The following is a 22,187-nucleotide window of genomic DNA, read 5'->3' on the forward strand; positions in this document are numbered from 1 at the left end:
GCCAAGTTGGAGTGGGCTGGAGAGAGAATGGGAGGAGAGGGATTGGAGGCAGTGAGGAGTACAAAGAAGTAGGACCCTAGCTGGCACAGGAGGAGTGTTAGAGGAGAGAAATATCAGTGTGTTTCTGTGCTGGTGGGAATGATCAGGCAGAAAGAGGGGAGAGGAGAGAATTGCTGGAGCAACGTCCATATGCTTGATTCTTGCTCCTTCCCCATTATCTCAAGATCTGGTTAGTTTTGCTTACTTGAAGGGAAATTAAGTTAGCTTGGTTTTGGCCGGATGACTGTAGATTTTTTTTACTTCACCTTTGGTTCCCTTGTCTTCACTGGTAGGCCAGGAGGAGTGTAAAGTTTCAATCATGTTTTGAAACCCATGTGAATACAGTGTTTGGTAGCCATAGCTTTGAAAAGACATAAAACCCGTAAGATTGCAGTACATCCGAATTCTTCATTCAGTTATCAGTCTCCACTTCCAATTTGATAAAACAGGAACAGCCCCCTTCCTTTTTTTAAAAAATTAATTAATTTACTTATTTATTTTTGGCTGCATTGCGTTTTCGTTGTGGTGTGCGGGCTTCTCATTGCGGTGGCTTCTCTTGTTGCGGAGCATGGGCTCTAGGTGTATGGGCTTCAGTAGTTGTGGCATTCAGGCTCAGTAGTTGTGGCGCACGGGCTTAGTTGCTCCGTAGCACATGGGATCCTCTGGGACCAGGGCTCGAATGCGTGTCCCCTGCATTGGCAGGAGGATTCCCAACCACTGTGCCACCAGGGAAGTCCACCCCCTAACTTTTTAAAAAAATTTATAATCAAAACTCGAACCAAAACTCGGGACTTCCCTGGTGGTCCAGTGGTTAAGAATCTGTCTTGCAATACAGAGAACGCCAGTTCGATCCCTGGTCGGGGAACTAAGATCCCACATGCCGTGGGCCAACTGAGCCCGGGCGCCACAGCTAGAGAGCCCGTACACCACAACTACCGAACCCACGTGCTCTGCAGCCCACGCGCCTGCCACAACTAATGAGCCCGTGCTCTCTGGAGCCCGAGCACCATAATAAAAAAGATACTGTGTACCACAACTAAGACCCCAGTGCAGCCAAAAACTAAATAAATAAATATTTTTAAAAACCCCACAATCTTGAATTAGTTTTTTCTCCTCATTAAGTTTTTTTATCCTGTTTATAATCTAGTAATAGTTATTTTGTAAGTAAGACACTACTAATGATAACCATTTAGTAACTGTTAGCTCTTAACAGGTGTCTACCACTTAGCATAGCAATAAAACCAGTGTATTGAAAAAATGGAATTAGTCTGCATATGGTTAATAGAATCCTTGTGTCCCTTTCAGAATATTTGCTTTGTGTGTTGAGCCACATGAAATTATATGTAAAACGCTTGACTTTAACCAGGTAGTCCTCTGTAGAACCTCTGTGCCCTTCTCTTGTCTTAACACCTTCCCATCCTCTTCATCACCTTTGTTGGTTGGACTGCATATTTCCTGCATCCCCTACTTTCTGCTTCAAACTTAATCTCTGGACCCAAAGAGTGTGTTTTTATGCTGATTTCATTAGTGTGTGTGACGATAGGAGGCGAGAGAGTGGTTGAAACGTCCAGCTTTTAACATTCTCAATAGAGCAGACTCTTGGCAACTTCTCACCCAAAACACTCAATTAACTAGCATGAATATTTAGCATATATTGCTCTAAAGAAGTGTGACTAGAGCGTAGCATATGTGTATTTTGCACTATTTTTAATCTTTGATGCCAATTTTTAAAGCGTTAGTGAATCCCAACCAGAGCATTTTATTCTTCAGTTATATTACATAAGAACTTACTATTATCCTAACCTGAATTTTCTACCCCTAAATCCTAAGTATATCCTGCCCTGTATTCTTTGCTTATCCTCTACTGTAACTTTCTAATCCTTGAAACCACAGCTGTGTTTTCTAATATCAGTTGTCTGCTGGGTCATTTTACCTGCTCTTGATGTTTTAACCACAGTGCTTGAGGAATAGTGACACTTCTGCACTCACACTTGAACATTAAGCAAGCAGATATTAGTAATAATGAATTCTCTTTCTCCTCCTATTATTTAGCTCTGTAAGAAGCATCATTTTGGAATTAACAAACCAGAGAAGATTATACCATCTCCTGATGACTCAAAGTTTCTACTGAAGACCTTTACGCATATTAAATCCAATGTGTCTGCTCCTAATAAAAAGAAAGTAAGAGTTTAATTGATATGGGCTTGGAATTCATCTTTGATTAGTTTTAAATTGAGGGGTGACTTTCCTGCTAATAAACTTACTTTCAAACTACTTGGCATATTAAAGCACCATCTCTGCGTATCCTTGGGGTTATTTTTTACTTTGCTCCTAGGGAGTTGTGTGGTATCCACACAATGCTTTACATTTAATTCCTGCAGTAATAGTAGATTAATTTCTTACAGGTTAAGGAAAGTAAAGAAAAGGAGAAGTTGGAGAGAAGATTACTTGAGGAGTTGCTGAAGATGTTCATGGACTCAGAATCCTTTTACTATAGCTTGACCTATGACCTGACCAATTCAGTGCAGAGGCAGAGTGCTGGGGAGAAGGACCCCTGTCCTCTCTGGCAAAAGGTACCTCTCACAGCTCAGAGCAGGGTTTGCCACCAGAACAATTTATGGACCCGTTTGGCTTCTATAGGAGAACTGAAACAACATGTTTCTGAACTGTTTGTTTTCTACCTTTTCCAGGTTGATGACCGATTTTTTTGGAATAAATATATGATACAAGACCTTACTGAGATTGGTGTGAGTAGTTGTTTCTGAAATATTCTAAGGTAGTTTATAGTTGTTAGGCAAATATTTTTAAGTTGTACTAAAAAATTTTAAATCTCACGTAATGTTTTCCCCTGTAGAATGAGAATCATTTAGCTAGGGAAAACCAGGGCACTACTTTAAATATTCATAGTTCATAATTTGACTATATAGCCACAGGCTTATCTTTTTAGCAGGTTTCCATAGAACAGTCATAATTTAAGGCTGTGGAACTAATATCCATAGAGTTCCTGTAAAAGATATTTTGTTTGTACCCATTGGAAGTGTTGAAGCCCGGTTTTCCTTTAGTGATACCAGTCATTTAATGTTCCTGTTTCCTCATATGGAAATTGGAGTAGACAAATCTCTAAGAACGTTCCAGTACTACAAGTATTCGAATCAGGGAAGACAGGGGGTATGATGAAATTATTGCATGAGGTTCCTTCAGGTTTAATGATTACCTTCTTCCTTTACTCTGTCATGTATATTGTAGAATTATGACTGTCCAAAGACAGTTCATTTATTCGGTCAATCAACCAATATTTATCGAAAGCCTGCCATGTGCCAGTTACTGTTTTGGACACAAATTGAGCAAAAAGTTGAATAGGGTCACAGATTATCTTTTTCTTAACCTTTGAGAAAGTTCAAACCTTTTTTCTTTCTGTTTCTCCCTATTGGTGGTGGTTAGTATAAATGATTTTGACCTATTTATCTGGTGGTGTCTAAAACTAGGTATCTATCATGGCTTACCTCTCTAAAATGTTCTTGCCTCTTTATGATGCTGATCAAACCATGACCACCAAGACTTAATGATAGGGGGAGAAAAATAAGGGTGTCTGTAATGAGTATTTGTCCTGTTTGCTGACATATTGAGCTCTAATGTGTTTTGCAGAGTTTTTGTCAGACACGTAGCATTACCATTTAAAATCGATGACTTACAATAAAGGTGGCATTTCGTAGCATACCGATCTCTGTTCCCGCTGAGTGTTTTGTATTTATTGCTAAAACAAAAATATAAATAATGAGAATGGTGATAAAAGTAATGAATGCAGATAGATCCTTTGCTTCACTATTTTCAACTCTAACCACCTTCCTAAGATCCTGTCTGCAGGCTCCATAAAACAAAACTGTGAGATAGGACCTGGAGTATATAAGTAGTATATTTCACAGCTACTTTAGACTGTGAAAGAAGGGGTGGATTTGAAGTTGATGCTGAGATTAAGGCTAGATACAGATACGGAGATAGGAGGGAAGGAGGGGCTAAGAACAGCTTCTCTGGAGCACTTTTCCTCCTTTACTGTCCCTGCATACAGTCAGTTGAGAAATCTGAGTATTCTTAGTCGGAAAGACTAAGAGGAAATCTCTAACTTTAATTAATACTCTCCTAATTACACTGGATGACTTTTTAAAATAAGATATTTATGGAAAGGATTCTTTTTTTGGTTCATTGACTACTTGGATTTTAGCTTGGCAGAGCAAGACTTTTTCTAAACTAGAAAGTAGAATAGACCTCTGTGTTTCATAATAAAGTGATCAGAGTTGGTTGTATTTAATTAAAGGCTTAATACAATTGGGAGTTGAAAATCAACCTTTAAGCTTTATTTTCTTCTATACCAGCAGGAAGAACCATAATAGCCACATTTATTAAATCCTTACTATTAGGCAGGCACTACGCCAAACACTTTTTAGATTTTACTCATTTAATCTTCACAACAACCTTATGAGGTTGTCGTTTTTCTTATTTCACAAAGCAGAATGCCGAGGCATGGCAAGGTTAAGTGATTCACCTGCGTCAGGAAGTAAGTGGTGGAGCTTGAATTTGTACCCAGCAGCTGTGGTCCCTTTCAGGCAGCTCTTCTTATGAATGACCACCATAAACAAAAGGAAAGGCTCTCACCTCCGCCCCCCTCCCTCCCTCCATTCCTTAGTGTTCTCCAGAAAGCAGAAAATATAGTTAAAGGATGGAAGGTTTCTGCTTCTAATAAACTAACAACAAGTATGTGCTAACTACTGCTTGGGTTTAAGGAAGTAGCAGTGCTGTACAGAATAGGAGCAACATGATGTTCATATTATTTTCAGACACCGGATGTGGACTTTTGGATTATCCCCATTATTCAAGGTTTTGTGCAGATTGAAGAACTTGTGGTTAATTATAATGAGTCATCTGATGATGAGAAAAGCAGCCCGGAGACCCCCCCTCAGGAGTCCACCTGCGTAGATGACATTCACCCACGCTTCCTAGTGGCTCTCATTTCACGCCGAAGTAGACACAGAGCAGGTGAGTGGAGGGCGGTAATAGTGTACAAATTAAATCCAGGCGAGAATGCAACATCTGCAGATGTATTGAAATGGTAATGACAATAATGGATTTGGAAACACAGTTGGCTTCAAAGTGCCCAGTGACTCTCAATAGTGTGATATAATTGGGGACCAAGTTTTTGGAGAGAAGTGAATGGGAGAGAGTTAACAAAAGGGAAAAGAAAAGGAGGTATATATGTGGAAAAGAGCAGAAAGTCACTTGGGATGTGCTTCTAGATACCATTGTTCCTACTGACAGCCTGTATCACAGTAATAAATCCTTCCCGAGTGCTAGCACCTTTGGGAAAAACCACCTCTTTCAGTTCACAGGAACTATCTCAGCTTCAACTTTTAAAAAACGATGAATACAGGCATGATCTGGGGTAAGTTGATACTGTTCTGCCTGGCAGTTGCTCATTAGATCCCCAAGGCTGTCCTGAAAGACACAGATTTGGTTAAGAAGCATATCTAGTGAGACTAATTTTTTTTTTCAATGTTGCTGTTTTGTTTTAATTTTCTTTTAGGAATGCGTTATAAACGAAGAGGAGTGGATAAAAATGGAAATGTTGCAAATTATGTGGAGACTGAGCAGTTAATTCATGTGCATAATCATACCTTGTCATTTATTCAAACACGAGGCTCTGTGCCTGTGTTTTGGAGCCAGGTTGGGTATCGATATAATCCAAGACCTCGGCTGGACAGAAGTAAGCCTGTCAGTTATTTGGTTTGCAGACGATGATTTCAGAGGGGGTTTTGTAAAATATTAGACACTTCATAGGTTTGGATTTGTTTTGCCAGATACTTCATTTAAAATAATAACTCATGGTAAAATTTAATAGTGATATAATAATCACAAAAGTAATAATGGTTGTTGACAATTTAAGTAATTGACAATAAAAAGATTCCAAAAGAAAGCAAAACAGAGCTTAATTCACAGATTTTAATTTGTTGTTTCTTTAAAGAATACTTTATTACATGCTTAATTTTGGAAAAGTGTAAATATGGCCAATATTTATAGAAGCAGGAAATATCTTAAATAAGACAGCATCTACAAGGAATAGATAGGATGCCTTTACTCACATGTTTTGCTGGGAAAGGTTTGTTGTTGTTTTAAATATTAAGGACTTAATTTCTTCCAGTATTTTAACTTTAGCACTGGAATAGCTAAGTCATGTCAATCTAATTAGATTACTGAAAGAGGCTGATTTTAAAAATTGTTTTCAGAATATTTTTCTCTCAGAACAATTTATATTTGTGAGAATTCAGTAAAACTTCAGTTTTTAACATCCTTGTTTTAAAGGGGTTTTTATTAATTTATTATGAACTACATGAAACCTTTTCTGACAAGTTGGCTGGTTATATAAATAATAAATGTCATTTCATAGTTGCCACCTTCAGTATTTCAGTTTAGTCTAATTGGGGGAAAAAAATCAGAGATCTTCCGCTTAGCATTTCATTTTAAAATATTGGTTTTAGACAATCTTAGTTACATTTGGGCTGTCAATAAATTATGTAAAAGTAAACGTAAAGGTGGAATAGACACTAATTTCTGTGTTACACATGGGAAGGAAAAAAAGATTTTGTATCACTTCTTTGTAGGTGAAAAGGACACTGTCGCCTATTTCTGTGCCCATTTTGAAGAACAACTGAAAATTTACAAAAAACAGGTGGGTTTTGATCTGTAGTAATAAGTGTTCCTTCATATTTTTAGAAATGGTTATGCATGTTTCTTTAAATTTCATGAAAATAATATACGATTCATAATTAAGCAAAATGGCATTTCTCGTGAAGTTAAAGAACACATAGCTAAGAGTGTTCTTAATATTCTTTAAGAATTATCATTGAGTCAGCTACTTTAGACTGTTTTTAGATGAGATTAATCTACTGTCAGTTACTACAATCTGAGAAGTATCTGGAGTAGGATAGGAAAAGCATCTCTCAGTACCACCTATAGGTCCATCTCTTTGAGGTAACAATTTGTTATGTATCCTTCAATATCTTTTTTCTCGGCCCACCGTTCTTATTTATTCATACATTCATATGTAGGTATGTGAACATATAAACCAAAATCAATTGAAAACTGTTAGGTGGAATACAAGTTCAATAAGATGACCAGATTTCATACAGATTAATATAGACTAATCAGTAACTCTCTTATCCATTAGCAATGACCAGTCTGAAGGTGTAATGCCATGGGATGCATTTTTCTAACAGTAACAAAAATAGGAAGAAACAACCTGAAATCTACCGAACGTACAAAAAAGATAGCATGTATATGGGGGCAAGGGTGTTGGGAGGGGAGGATTACTGAAGAACATAAAAGAAGACTTGAATAAACGGAGAGAAAATACCATGTTCCTGGAAGGAAAGACTCAATATTGAATAGATTTCAGTTGTTAATATATAAATTTTGTGCAATCTCAAAGAAAGTCCCATCAGGGAAATAAAAAGCAAACCCTCATATTGAAAAAAAATATAAAGTTTGTAGTAAGAGATAAAGGCAGGTAACTGGGGAAATGAGAACGCTCACACCTTGCTGGGAGCAGCATAAGTTGCTATAGCCATTTTGAATGGTATTATCAATCAAAATAAAATATGCTTGGGCTTCCCTGGTGGCACAGTGGTTGAGAGTCTGCCTGCCGATGCAGGGGACACGGGTTTGTGCCCCGGTCCGGGAAGATCCCACGTGCCGCGGAGCGGCTGGGCCTGTGAGCCATGGCCGCTGAGCCTGCGCTTCCGGAGCCTGTGCTCCGCAACGGGAGAGGCTGCAACAGTGAGAGGCCCACGTACTGCAAAAAATAAAATAAAATATGCTTATACTGTTAATCCAGTAATTTGTCTTTTGATATCTAACCTACATACCATATACAGAAATCAGGTCCAGATGGATGTGGATCTAAATGTGAAAGGTTAATAAGCCTTTTAAAGGAAAATATAGAACATCTTTTGACCTTGGGTCTTAAACAGGGCTTTAAAAGCACTAACCATAATGAAAAAAAAATGACTTTACTAAATGTTTAATTTTTACTAAAATTTTATTTACTGAAACTTTATTGAATGATCAAATATTTTGAATATTAAAATACTATATGTTATAAATATTATTTATTAAAATTAAATAGGACTTAAGCACCAACCATAATGAAAAAATTGATAAATTTGACTTCACTGAAATAAAAGAACTTCTGATTATTAAAAGGCACCGTTAAAAGAATGGAAAGGCAATTCACAAAGCGGGAGAAGACATATATAAGACAAAGGACTTTTATCTAGAGTACATTAAAAAGTTCTATAAATCCATAAAAAAGGTGTACAGCCCAAAAGAAAATTGGACAAAAGACTTGAGCAGACTCTTCATGAAAAAGGATGTCCAAAGGCCAATAAACATGAAAAGGTGTTCCACGTCGTTAATCATCAGGGAAATGCAAACTAAAACCACCATTCACAAAACCAGAATGACTAAAATAAAAATGGCGGGAAGTACAAGTTTTGTCAAGGATGACAAAAAAATTTAAATCTCCCTGAGAGAAACATGTGTTCAATCAAGGAGGCATGTATAAGCCTCCTTATTGCAGCATAAAAAAACCCTGTGTTCATCAGGAGGTCAGTGGGTAAATAAAGTACAGCATATCTAAAGTGCTGCCTACAAATGCTTAAAAATGATGAGGGGTCTTCCCTGGTGGCACCGTGGTTGAGAATCTGCCTGCCAATGCAGGGGACACGGTTTTGAGCACTGGTCTGGGAGGATCCCACATGCCATGGAGCAACTAGGCCCGTGAGCCACAACTACTGAGCATGCGCATCTGGAGCCTGTGCTCCGCAACAAGAGAGGCCCACGCACCGCGATGAAGAGTGGCCCCCCGCTCGCCACAACTAGAGAAAGCCCTCGCACAGAAATAAAGACCCAACACAGCAAAAATAAATAAATTAATAAAACTCCTACCCCCAACATCTTCTTAAAAAAAAAAAAAATGATGAGGTACATCTGTGTGTACTAATGTAAAAAGATCTTAAACTCATATAGTGGAGTGAGAAAAAGTGCGTAACAGCATATGGCATGTTACCATTTAAAAACTCCCACAAAACAAAACTGTCATATGTAATTCTCTTCCATATATATGTGTTCTCACCTACATATGGCATGCACATTTATATAGGAACGCACTTAGATGGCCTGAAAGGGTACACATCAAACTTGTAGTGGGAGTTACCTTCAGGGAAGGCAGTGGACTTAGCTTGTGGTCAGGAAGGATGTGACCTTTATCTACGTTTGAATTTTTTACAATGTAAATAAATTTCATGTATTCACAATATGTGTAATTATAAGTAGCATTGAAGAGAATAAACCATAATTTAAATGTAACACATAATCACTGTAAAAATTGAAGTAATTGTGAGGTATGTAAAGGAAGTAGAAGAAATAACCTCCTCTCCACCCTCATTCCTGCTCCCTGTTGACTTTCACAACCTGTTTGTACACATTATACTCATCAACTTTATAGGCGTATGTGTTGAGGAGACACTTGTTCCTTTCTAACAGTACCCCAAGAGTGTTCTTTTATCCACCCTCATCCGCTGGGTAATTGCTCTCTGGGAGGTGGGCGTACGGTCGGTCTGACTCAGTCATGATGTCACTACTGTTGCTCTTGCCTGTATTTGGTACAGGCGTGGGCTTGTGTATGTTCTTGGCACTTTGGCCAATGAGGTCTGATGTGAAGGGAAGTCTGCTGGGAGGCTCTGGGCAAGATTTCCTGCTCTAATAAAAAGAGATACAGGAACCCACAGTCAATCCCTCTGTGGTGGTTGTGTCTGGATTTGGTTCGTACTGCTGCAGCTGTGTCAAGCCTAGGTCATTAGCCTGAGGATTGACTAATATGCCGAGGATGGCAGAACAAAAAGATAGATCTGGTTTTGGTCACCATTGAATGAAGCAGTTCTGGAACCGTGCAACCTCGACTTCTGAGGTTCAGAACAGATTTCCGTTCTGAGATTTGAGTCAGTAATTTGTCATTTGCAGCAAAAAACATCTTGACACATGCATATTACACATTCAAAATTTAAGTCAAAAGAGGGCTATAAGCTATGGGATATACACTATTCTGCAACTATTTTCACTTAATAGCTCATGGCTATTATTTAACCATTTCTCCATTGGTAGACCTTTAGGATATAGTTTTTGCTATTCTAAAATTCTCCAGAAAACATCCTTTATATATTTTGGAACACTTGTGTGCTTTATAAAGTTCTAGAGGTGAAATGGCTGGATCAAACATTACATTTCTTTTAGGTTGATACCTACCACTCAGTTGCTTCCAAAAAGATCACACCAGTGTACAATCTCAGTAACAGTGGGAGCCAGTGCCCATTACCCCATATACTCACTAATGCTGTCTACATTTAGTGTTCAGCTTTTGCCTGTCTATAGGTGAAAACTGGTTTCCTGTTTTAAAATGTACGTTTCTTTAAAGTTGTAGTCTCATGTTTATTGGCTATTTGTTTATCTTCTCTTGTGAATATCCTCTGTATCCTTTACCCATTTTTTTTCCTTACTGAATTTATAGCACTCTTTATATATTAATGGTTTTTATGTTGCAGGTATATTCCCCTAGGTAGTCCTTTATATTTTTTTTTAACCTTTGCTTATTCTGTCATTTAGTACACAGAGGTTTTATATTTTTATGTTGTCACATCTGTCCATCTTTTCTTTACGCTCTCTGGTTTTTGTTATGCTTAGAAGGTCAGTGCCATCCTTCAATTAGGGAAAAATCATCCCAACATTTCGTCTAGCTTTTTTATAACTTGAAGAAAAAATATTTAGATCATTAATGCATCTAGAATCTATTTTGTGTATAATGAAGTGTAGAGGGCTAACTTAAGTCCCCCTCCATGTAAACAGACAGTTATCCCAATACCATTTGTAGTATACCGCTATAGTATAGTCCACACATAGTCCACATATAGTATAGTCCGTATTTCTCTCAGAATGATGTAACCATAGCTTAGATTCCTCAGTGTACATACGTCTGTCTCTAGGCCATCTGACCTGTTCTGTTGAGTCATTCATTTTTCTGCACTTGTACCACAGTTTTAATCACTATACATTTAAAGTATGTTTTGCTCTCCAACGGGACAAGTCCTTTATTATTATTAGTGTTCAAATATTTTCCCGTATTATCCACTCTTCCAGATAAACTTTAGAATTAATTTTCCAAGTCCATAAAAAGATCCTGATTGAATTTTGATTGGGATTGTTGAGTATATAGATTAACCTAGGGAGACTTGACATCTTTACAATATTGAATCTTGCCATCTAGCACCATGGTGTGTCTCTCCATTTAAATATTTAGGTTTTCTTTTACATGTTTCAGCAAAGTTTCAGAGTGTCCAGTATGTAGGTTTTGTATATTTCTTTAAAAATTATTCTAGAGATTTAAAATACCTGCTATTATAAAGGAATTTGTTTTCATTTTATATACTAAGAGGTTATCGCAAATGTATAATGTGTAAAAAAGCTATTCATGCCATTGATGTAAATTCTCATAAACCTAAACGTAACAAATGAAAATCTTATAGGGAAAAATAATTGATGCTTGAGTGGATTAATTTCTGAGTCTGGCTATAAATTATTTCTAAAACATAATTCTAAATAAATTCAGTAAAAATTATGAGTCTAATTTCTGATTAAACTAAATGTTTTCCTTTTCTTTACTCTCACAGGTTATTATTAATTTGGTAGACCAGGCAGGAAGAGAGAAAATAATTGGCGACGCTTACCTGAAACAAGTGTTGCTCTTTAACAACTCACACCTCACTTATGTTTCATTTGACTTCCATGAGCACTGGTAAGATGGCTTCCTGAGAGGAGTTTTGATCAGTTCCAATGTTTGTGGTAGACACTGCCACAGGGACCTTAGTTTTTCTTCTCTTTATTGGGAAGAAAATCTTGTTCTCCTCATTGTTAGAAAGGAAAGGACTATCATACGGGTTTTATTTTGCCTAAAAATTTAAGTTAATTCTTCCTGAAATATTTACAGTCTTTTTGTTCCAAAATGACTTGGAGACTTAAGAGTTCCTTTTTTTCTTTTATCCTTCAGTAAAAGAATTTCTGGAACTTTCCCTTTCTGCTTGAGTTTGAGCCTGGCAGGAGTAATAGTGTTCCCTTACTTAAAACTCATCCTGCTGGCTCATCTTTATACTGTTAGTAATACTGCTCTCCCTTGGGATAACTCCACTGGAGTTTGCTCTGGAAAAACAACAATCATTTTGATGGTAATTTTAACTTGTGTGTATTCTGAAAGCAAGTTTCTTCTGTCATAATCCTGACTCTAATGTGGGTTCATTTACATAGGTATTGAAAATTTTGGTGGGGAAAGAAGCTTCTGTTGGCTGTGATATGTTTCAGTGTATTCTTAAGCATATTTTCTTTCATAATGAAGATTAGTTATAAATATTTATATAATTGCCTATTTAAAGTAGTGTTTTTCTCATATTTACAGTAATAATTTTCTTTCATTTTTCCAAGTAACCTTAGGTATCATAAGCTTAAAAAAATTATTAAAGTTTTTTTTTTTTCCTTTTGGCATGTATTTTAGCCGAGGAATGAAGTTTGAGAATGTTCAAACACTAACAGATGCCATTTATGACATTATTCTTGACATGAAGTGGTGTTGGTAGGTATTTCGTAAGAAATCAGTTTGACAGACTCTTGGTCTGTGAAATCATATGTATTTGTCTAGTACCACTAAGTGTTAAAATAATAGCAGGCTGAGAAAGGATTTTTGTTTTTCTTGATTTGCTTCCCAATTCCTATTCTCCTTTTCATAAGGGTGTGAGTCATTAGGCATTGTTAGCTTTGAACAGGGGAAAGGTGTCAGGTGGTCACAGCAAAATGGAGTGGAGTGCTCCGTGACTATTCTTTAATTCCTTCTGACGCTCCATGATCTACATTTCTTCTTGGTCTCTAACATGGGAAGGAAGGTTTAGAGGTATTTGGTCCCAGTTTTGAGACATTTAAAAATCATCAGAGAAGGAAGTTGATTCTTCAGGGGAGACGTAGGAAGAAGAAGTTGGCTTAAAGGACAGGAGAGAACATTTGATTAGATTTTAAGGCCACAGGTGGCTAGAGAAGTTAGATGAGTGAGGCATGCTGCATGACTTCTCACTGGGTGATAGAGTGAATTAGTCTGTTCAAGCTAATTTAGATGCATTTCTACTTGAAGTCAAAAAGGAGGAATGGGATGGTGTTTTAAAGTGCCTTCTGGTTTTAAATGTGTAGAAAAGCATAACTAGGGTTTGTATCAGTTCTGCCTAGTAGTTGTGTGACTCAGGCAAGTCACTCTTTCTGTACCTGTTTTTTTTCCCCCCCAAAATGGGGATAATATCTTCTTTGTTGAGTTATTGTGTAAATTAACAATAACGTCTACAAAGGTCTCAGTAATGCCTGCCACATAATAATATTCTAAGCAAATTGATAACCAATGTTGCTGTTGTTATTATTATACTGTGAAGAATTGTGGGTTTTGAAAACTTTAAAGTATTTCATATTGTAAAGTAATTCCATACTGTTTTTGAAAAGGGTTGATCAAGCTGGAGTAATATGTAAACAAGAAGGGATTTTTCGAGTTAATTGCATGGACTGCCTGGATCGCACCAATGTGGTCCAAGCTGCCATTGCACGAGTGGTCATGGAACAGCAGGTAATTTGGGGTCCACTGGATTGTAAATATTCATTTTTAATTTTTTTCACATGTAAACCAGTAACTAAAATCTTTGTTCCATAGAACATTTACAGCATGCAAACATCCTTGTTGCTTTAAAACCTGGAAAGTACAGCCTTTCCTAGAAATCAGTTGAATCAAGTGGCGTTTTCTTAAGTACTCATTTCAAAAATGTGAGGCCCAGCATTTAAAATTGTACTGGGTGGCACTGTGTAGTCATTTACCTTTTTCTCTCAGCTCCAAACACTCGCTTCTGTATTGGGGCATGGGGTCTGCACACCACCTTTCTGCTCAACCACATCAGGCTCTGCCAATAGAGGGCATTAAAGGAAGACCATGAGGCTGGAGGAGGACAAGGGGACAAGTTCCTTCACCCGTGTTATATTCCCATCATCAGCACCCTCTCTGTGGCTTTGGTTCCTTTGGCACCACAGAACCAGCCTCTTCCCTTTGTGCCCCAACCCTGCTGTTTCCTGGAGTCATTATCTCTCTCACCTCAGTGTCCCCTTTTAGATCTTTCAGCCCTGTAACGCCTGGGTAATGAATTCCCAAGGTTGACATTCCTAGCATGTTTTTTTCTCCTGATAGAACCTTGTGACTATCCTTTGGGGATGCCTTCTCCTGTCACATTGAAGCAGCCAGGCTTTGGAGATCAAGCCCTGGCCCTAGCACGTACAAGGTGTTGACCCCATGCAAAGAATTCAACCTTTCCAAACTTCTATCTCCTTATCTATAAATGGGGGTAATAAGAGTATTGATTGCACAGGGTGGTTATGAGGAGTAAATGAGATAATTTATTTTAAAAAGCTCGGACTTCCCTGGTGGCGCAGTGGTTAAGAATCCACCTGCCACTGCAGGGGACATGGGTTCGAGCCCTGATCCGGGAAGATCCCACATGCCGCAGAGCAACTAAGCCTGTGTGCCCAAACTACTGAGCCTGCACTCTAGAGCCCACAAGCCACAACTACTGAGCCCACGTGCCACAACTACTGAAGCCTGCATGCCTAGAGCCCATGCTCTGCAACAAGAGAAGCCACTGCAGTGAGAAGCCCACACACCACAACGAAGAGTAGCCCCTGCTCACCATAGATAGAGAAAGCCCACGCTCAGCAACGAAGACCTAATGCAGCCAAAAATAAAATAAATTTATATTAAAAAAAAGTTCTTAGAATGTGGCACCAGACTTAACATTTATTGGGCACTTACTGCTCTGCTACTATTAATATTATTGTTGTTTCTATATGGTTTTTTGATGGTTAGTTTCACTTCATAGCCAAATTTAAAAGAAAGACAAAATATAATAGTATGAGTCTACACATTAAAAATTACAGCAAAACAGTATAAATTTTTTATTCTATTTATTCAGATGTAGCCATTCATAAAGCTATCTTTCAAGTGGTGCTTAATTTTGAAAAAGTCTGAAAACATCATTTTTTAAAACTTAAGGGTCCTAAATTGTACATGCATATGCTTCCTTTCTCTGCAGTATACATTTTATGTTATAGTGTCCTGGCTTATATGCAGTTAATCTACCAATGTATTAATTTTAGCTGAAAAAATTAGGTGTGATGCCCCCAGAGCAGCCACTACCGGTGAAATGCAATCGCATTTATCAGATAATGTGGGCCAACAACGGTGACTCCATTAGCAGACAGTATGCTGGGACAGCTGCCCTGAAGGTAAGTACCTGCAGCCAGCATCTGTGGGTCATTATGTGGGACACAGGGTATAGTTTAAAACCAACTTGGTTTTTGAGAGGAAAGTACATGGGTTTCAGGTGGTAGGTGTAGTTGACTCCTTTCTGGAATGTTTGGGTAAGGCAGGGGTCACACATTCAAATTCCACAGATGCCAGGTAATGTGACCCATTAGATTAAAGGGAGAGATGGGCTGTGTGGACCTGAGGAAGAGCATATGTTGTCTTAGGAAGGTGCTGTTCTGCTACTTCCTAATGGGGATGGAGGCCCAGTGTTGCTAGATCTCACAGTTTTCAAGGGAGTTTGGAAAGTTGGAATTTTAAGTATAGCGGTTAAAACTTTATACAGACAAAATAAAACATGTCTATATTGGTGGGATTTGGGTCCCTGGTATAATTTGCCTCCTCTGAACTTGAATCCCAACCCTGCCTCTTACTAGCTCTGTGACTATGGGCAAGTCACTTAACTTCTCTGTGTCTGTCTCTTCATTTGTAAAACGGGAATAATACTAGGCCCACTTCAAAATATTGGCATGGGATTATATGAGTTAATAACATGTTAGAGCTTAGACCATTCCCTGACACATAGTAAATGTTGAAGAAAAGTTTTATTATCTTTTTGTGATTGTTATACATAAAGTCCTTTGAAGATCCCACCAAGCTGATCTTCACAGAATTTAATGTAAATGTAAACTGTAGTCACTGGTCACTAAATAACTCCCTCTGTGGGCAATAGGAAGTGGCTGAATTAGCTTAAATTAGGTTTATGTTAATTTTCCTTCAAGGTAATAGTTCACCCCAGGATATTTGTTATAACAAATTGTACCATCGAGAGCTCAACAAGCATCAGATTATCCATCTTTTAGTTGGGTGATGAATGTCAAAAAGCTTTTTGTTAATTAAGGAAACTGAACTTTAGAAATCCTTGTGCAACTTATTGTTTAAAGAGAAGTACTACTTATGCACTCAACATCAGAGCACCTAAATATATAATGCAAATACTAATAAAACTAAAATGAGAAATAAACAGCATTACAATAATAGTAGAGGACTTTAACAGCCCACTGTCAACAATGGATATATTATCCAGGCAGAAAATCAATAAAGAAACAATGAATTTGAACAACACTATAGACCCTATGCACCTAACAGACATATACAGAACATTCCATCCACCAACAGTAGAATACACATTTTTCAGAAGCACAAACGAAACATTCTCCAGGATAGATTATATGTTAGGCCACAAAACAAGTCTCAGCAACTTCAAGAAGATAGAAATTATATCAGGTATCTTTTCTGAGCACAGTGGTATGAAACTAGAAATCAGTAACAGGAGGAAAATTGGAAAATTCACAAATACGTGGCAATTAACATACTCTTGAACAACAGATGGATCAAAGAAGAAATCAAAAGGGAAATCAAAAAATATCTCGAAACAAATTAAACTGGAAACACAACATACCAAAATTTATGGGATGCAGCAAAAGCAGTTCTAAGAGGAAACTTTATAGCTATAAATGCCTATATTGAGAAAAAAGGAAGATCTCAACCTAACAATTACACCTCAAAGAACTAGAAAAAGAAGAAGAAACTAAACCTAAAGTTGGCAAGAGGAAGGAAGTAATAAAGATTAGACCAGAAATAAGTGAAATAGAAAATAGAAAAACAATAGAAAAGATCAACAAAGTTAAGAGTTGGCTGTTGAAGAGATAAACAAAATTGACAAACTCTTAGCTAGGCTAACCAAGAAAAAAAGAGAGAGAACTCAAAATTATAAATGAAAGAGATATTACAACTGATAACACAGAAATACATAGGATTATGAGACTACTATGAACAGGCGTATGCCAACAAATTGAACAATTTAGAGGAAATGGATTACTTCCTAGAAACATACGACCTACCAGACTGAATCATGAAGAAACAAAATCTGAATAGACCAATGAGTAAGGAGATTGAATCAGTAATCAAAAAGCTCCCAACTAAGAAAAGCCCAGGACTAGGTGGTTTCACTGGTGAATTCTACAAACATTTAAAGAAGAATTAATACCAGTCCTTTTCAAACTCTTTTCAAAAAACAGAAGAGGGAACACTTCCAAACTGTTTCTATGAGGCCCTGATACATAAACTAGATAAAGACACAACAAGAAAACTCTGAGCCCATGTCCCTGATTACTGTAGATACAAAAATTCTCAACAAAATACTAACAAACCAAATTCAGCAGCTCATTAAAGGGATCGTATTCCATGAGGAAGAGGGACTTACCCCTGGTTCAGAATTTGAAAATCAATAAATGTGTTACACCACATCAATAGAATGAAAGATAAAAATCATAGGATCATCTCAATAGATGCAAAAAAGCGTTTGACAAAATTCAACATCCTTTCACCCAGTGGTGAAAACTGAAAGCTTTCCTCTCAGATCAGGAACAAGACAAAGTTGCTCACTTTCACCACTCCTATTCATCATAGTGCTGGAAGTCCTAGCCAGAGCAATCAGGCAAGAGAAAGAAATAAAAAGCATCCAAATTGGAAGGGAAGAAGTAACATTGTCTTGATTTGCAGGTGGTGTGTTCTTATGCAGTTGACTTTGAACAACATGGGTTTGAATTACATGGGTCCACTTTATATGTGGATATTTTTCAGTTGTAAATACTACAATACTACACAGTCTGTGGTTGGTTGAATCCCTGGATGTGGAGGAAATGTGGATACAGAAAGCCGGCTATAAGTTATACAAAGATTAACCTCCACATTGTTAAAGGGTCAACGTTATATAGAAAATCCTAAAGACTCCACCAGAAAACTGTTAGAACTAATAAACAAATTCAGTAAAGTTGCAGGATACAAAATCAACCTACCAAAATCTGTCGTTTCTATACGCTAATTGAGATTATCTAAAAAAGAAATAAAATAATCCCATTTACAGTAGCATCAAGAACAATAAAATAGTAAGGAATAAACTTAACCAAGAAGGTGAAAGATCTGTACACTAAAAACTGTAAGATGTTGATGAAAGAAATTGAAGAAGGCACAAATAAATGGAAGATAGCCTAGGTTCATGGCTTGGAAAAATTAACATTAAAATATTACCCAGGGCTTCCCTGGTGGCGCAGTGGTTGAGAGTCGGCCTGCCAATGCAGGGGACACAGGTTCGTGCCCTGGTCCGGGAAGATCCCACATGCCGCGGAGCGGCTGGGCCCATGAGCCATGGCCACTGAGCCTGCTCATCCGGAGCCTGTGCTCCGCAACAGGAGAGGCCACAACAGTGAGAGGCCCGCATACCAAAAAAAAATTACCCAAAGCCATCTCCAGATTCAATATAATCTCTATCAAAATTCCATTGGCATTTTCTACAAAAATAGAAAAATAATCCTAAAATTCATGTGGAACCACAAGAGACCCCTAATAGCCAAAGCAATCCTGAGAAAGAACAAAACTGGAGATATCCCACTTCCTGATTTCAAACTATATTACAAAGCTGTAGTAATCAAAACAGTACTGGCATAAAAACAGGCACATAGACTAATGGAATAGAACCGAGAGCCCAGAAATAAACTCACGCTGTCAGTCAACTAATAATTTGACAAGGGAGCCAAGGATACTCAATGGGGAGATGATAGTCTCTTCACTAATGCTGTTGGGAAACTGGATATTCACATGAAAAATAATTAAACTGGACCCCCTATCTTACACCATTCACAAAAATTAACTTGAAATGGATTAAAGACTGTAAAACCTGAAACTTTAGTTTACTCCTACAAGAAAACATAGGGAAAGTTCCATGACATTGATCTTAGCAATGATTTTTTGGACATGACACCAAAAGCACAAGAAGAAAAGTAAAAATAAACAAGTGGGATTACATCAAAAAAAAAAAGCTTTTGCATAGTAAAATAAATAATCAACAAAATGAAAAGACAACCCATGGAATGGGAGAAAATATTTGCAAACCATATGTCTGAGAAAGGGTTAATACCCAAAATATGTAACCAAGTAGTGCAACTCAATAGCAAAAAAGAAATAATCTGATTTTACAACAGGCAAAGGATCTGAACAGCCATTTTTACAAAGAGGATATACAAATGGCCAACAGGTACATAAAAACCTGCTCAACATCAGTAATCATCAGGGAAATGCAAATCAAAACCACAGTGAGCTATCACCTCCCACCTGTTGGAATGGGTGTTATCTAAAAGACAAGAGATAACAAGTGTTGGGAGAAAAGGTAACCCTTGTACATTGTTGGTGTGAATGTAAATTGGCATAGCCACTATGGAAAATGGTAAGGACTTCCTCAAAAAATTAAAAATGGAGTTACCATATGATCCAGCAATCTTATTTTATGAGTATATATCCAAAGAAAATGAAATCAGTATGTCACAGAAATACCTGTACTCCTGTGTTCATTGTAGCACTATTCGTAATAGTCAAGACCTGGAAACAACCTAAGTATCTGACGGTGGATGCATGGCTAAAGAAAATGTGTGTGTGTGTATACAAAATGTGTGTGTATATATATAATGGAATATTCAGCCATAAAAAAGAAGAAAATCCTGATATTTGCAGCAACATGGATGAACCTTGAGGACATTATCTTAAGTGAAATAAGGCAAACAGAGAAAGACAAATATTGCATGATCTCACTTACACGTGGAATTTTAAAAAGTCAAACTCATAGAAACATTGAGTAGATTGGTGCTTACCAGAGGATGGGGAAAATGGGGAGATATTGGTCAAAGAGTACAAACTTTCAGTTATAAGTTCTGGGGATCTAACGTACAGTATGGTGACTATAGTTAACAGTACTATACACACGCATATATCAAATCATCACATTGTACACCTTAAACTTATACAGTGCTACTTGTCAATTACACAAAGCTGGAAAAAAAAGAGGAACACTTTTTTTCCTTTGATATTAAAATTCTTTGGATGCAGCATTCATGTCTCTCTCTTCTATAATAGATTCATGTTGCTAAATTAATACTTCCTGCGAATGACCTAATTGGCAACGTGTTCTTCCTAAGTTGTCAATTTTAGGACCAGACTTGTTTCCAAGATTGCCTTGGATAGAAATAGTGGGGTTGGGATGCGGGAGAAAGAGACTATGCTTTCCTTGCCTTAAGTTTAAGTCACTACCTCTCTAGGGACTTGCTCTGACACCTTTGTTGTGAAAACCAAGAGAAACAAAACAATTAAATCTTCATTGGATCATTCTACAGGGATTGTAATGTGCAGCAAGGTATGGAAACCTCTGCTCTCTATATATATACACACAACCACATATGCAGGTTAAATTCCATTATAATAAGCTCTAGGGAACTGTCTACATTTTCCCACATCAGAAATTTGTGTGTTTTGAATATCATACCAGTTGGAGGTTTGAAAATCTTTTTGTTTTGTTTATTATAAGTTTTGACCTGTAAATTCTAGATATTCTACAGATTGCCAAGAATGGCTTTACCTTCAGGCACAATCTAACTGTGGAGACTTTATGCCACCAATAGCATGTTTAATTGTTTGACATGCTTGGATCCGAGTCAAATACTAGTAGATATTTTAATTACATTATTTGGAAATTATAAAACCCTGTAGATTTCCAGTCTTGAATCAAAAGCCCACATTGACTTCAGGAACATTTTTGTGCTTGAATAAATTGTTAAAGTGACTTTTTCCTTGACAGGGTGACTTTACAAGGACAGGAGAAAGGAAGTTAGCAGGAGTTATGAAAGATGGTGTTAACTCAGCAAATAGGTATTACCTGAATCGATTTAAGGATGCTTATAGGCAAGCCGTTATAGGTAAGGAACATAAATGCCTTTCTCTCTCTCAAATTTGTTCTTCTTTCTGTGACTAACGTTTTACAGTAACCAACTTCATTAACATAGTTCATATGTTGTATAATATATTTGTGTCTCTGTGTTGAACATCTTACCCAATAAATCAAATTTTTACGAGATTAGAATTTTTTAAAAATATTTATTTGGCTGCATTGGGTCTTAGTTGCAGTATGTGGGACCTTCGTTGCGGCATGCAGGATCTTTCGTCGCGGTGCACGGGCTTCTCTAGTTGCGGCACGCAGGCTTCTCTCTAGTTGCAGTGTGCGGGCTAAGTAGTTGCAGCGTGCAGGCTTAGTTGCCCCATGGCATGTGGGATCTTAGTTCCCCCACCAGTGATTGAACCCACATCCCCTGCATTGGGAGGCGGATTCTTTTTTTTTTTTTTTTAATATTTATTTGTTTGTTTTGGTTGCACTGGGTCTTAGTTGTGGCAGGTGGGATCCTTAGTTGTGGCTTGCAGGCTCCTTAGTTGCAGCAGGTGGGCTCCTTAGTTGCGGCTCGCTGGCTCCTCAGTTGCAGCATGCAGGCTCCTTAGTTGTGGAATGCGAACTCTTAGTTGTGGCATGCACATGGGATCTAGTTCCCTGACCAGGGATCGAACCTGGTCCCTCTGCATTGGAAATGTGTAGTCTTATCCACTGTGCCACCAGGGAAGTCCCTGGAAGGCGGATTCTTAACCACTGGACCACCAAGGAAGTCCCTACAAGATTAGAATTGACAATTTTTTTAGGCTGGAGCAGCAAAAGAAACCGCTCATTTCCATACGTATTTGTCAATTTGTTATTCATGTAACAGAAGGCAGGGTTGAGGCTCCTGGAGTATGGAATAAGGTGCCCTAA

The 22,187-nt window shown here is 37.7% G+C and overlaps 1 protein-coding gene across 3 annotated transcripts in view; it reads left to right on the forward strand.

The window, feature by feature from the left end:
* Positions 1–22,187, forward strand: part of INPP5F (inositol polyphosphate-5-phosphatase F) — a 90,533-nt gene that overhangs the window by 54,339 nt on the left and 14,007 nt on the right. For 2 of the 3 annotated variants that reach the window (XM_027112777.1, XM_027112778.1), the window contains exons 4-14: positions 2,092–2,220; positions 2,445–2,612; positions 2,730–2,786; positions 4,872–5,070; positions 5,615–5,794; positions 6,690–6,757; positions 11,808–11,932; positions 12,683–12,760; positions 13,666–13,786; positions 15,358–15,486; positions 21,192–21,309. In XM_027112777.1, coding sequence (XP_026968578.1) covers positions 2,092–2,220; positions 2,445–2,612; positions 2,730–2,786; positions 4,872–5,070; positions 5,615–5,794; positions 6,690–6,757; positions 11,808–11,932; positions 12,683–12,760; positions 13,666–13,786; positions 15,358–15,486; positions 21,192–21,309 — 1,372 coding nt within the window. Of the gene's footprint in view, positions 1–2,091; positions 2,221–2,444; positions 2,613–2,729; positions 2,787–4,871; positions 5,071–5,614; positions 5,795–6,689; positions 6,758–11,807; positions 11,933–12,682; positions 12,761–13,665; positions 13,787–15,357; positions 15,487–21,191; positions 21,310–22,187 lie in introns of those variants that run through there. The other variant, XM_027112779.1, reaches the window with a different exon arrangement.

This window comes from Aethalodelphis obliquidens, unplaced genomic scaffold (genome assembly GCF_003676395.1).
Source record: "Aethalodelphis obliquidens isolate GAN/ISIS:26980383/991018 unplaced genomic scaffold, ASM367639v1 scaffold11, whole genome shotgun sequence".
In the NCBI taxonomy this organism is placed as follows: Eukaryota; Metazoa; Chordata; class Mammalia; order Artiodactyla; family Delphinidae; genus Aethalodelphis; species Aethalodelphis obliquidens.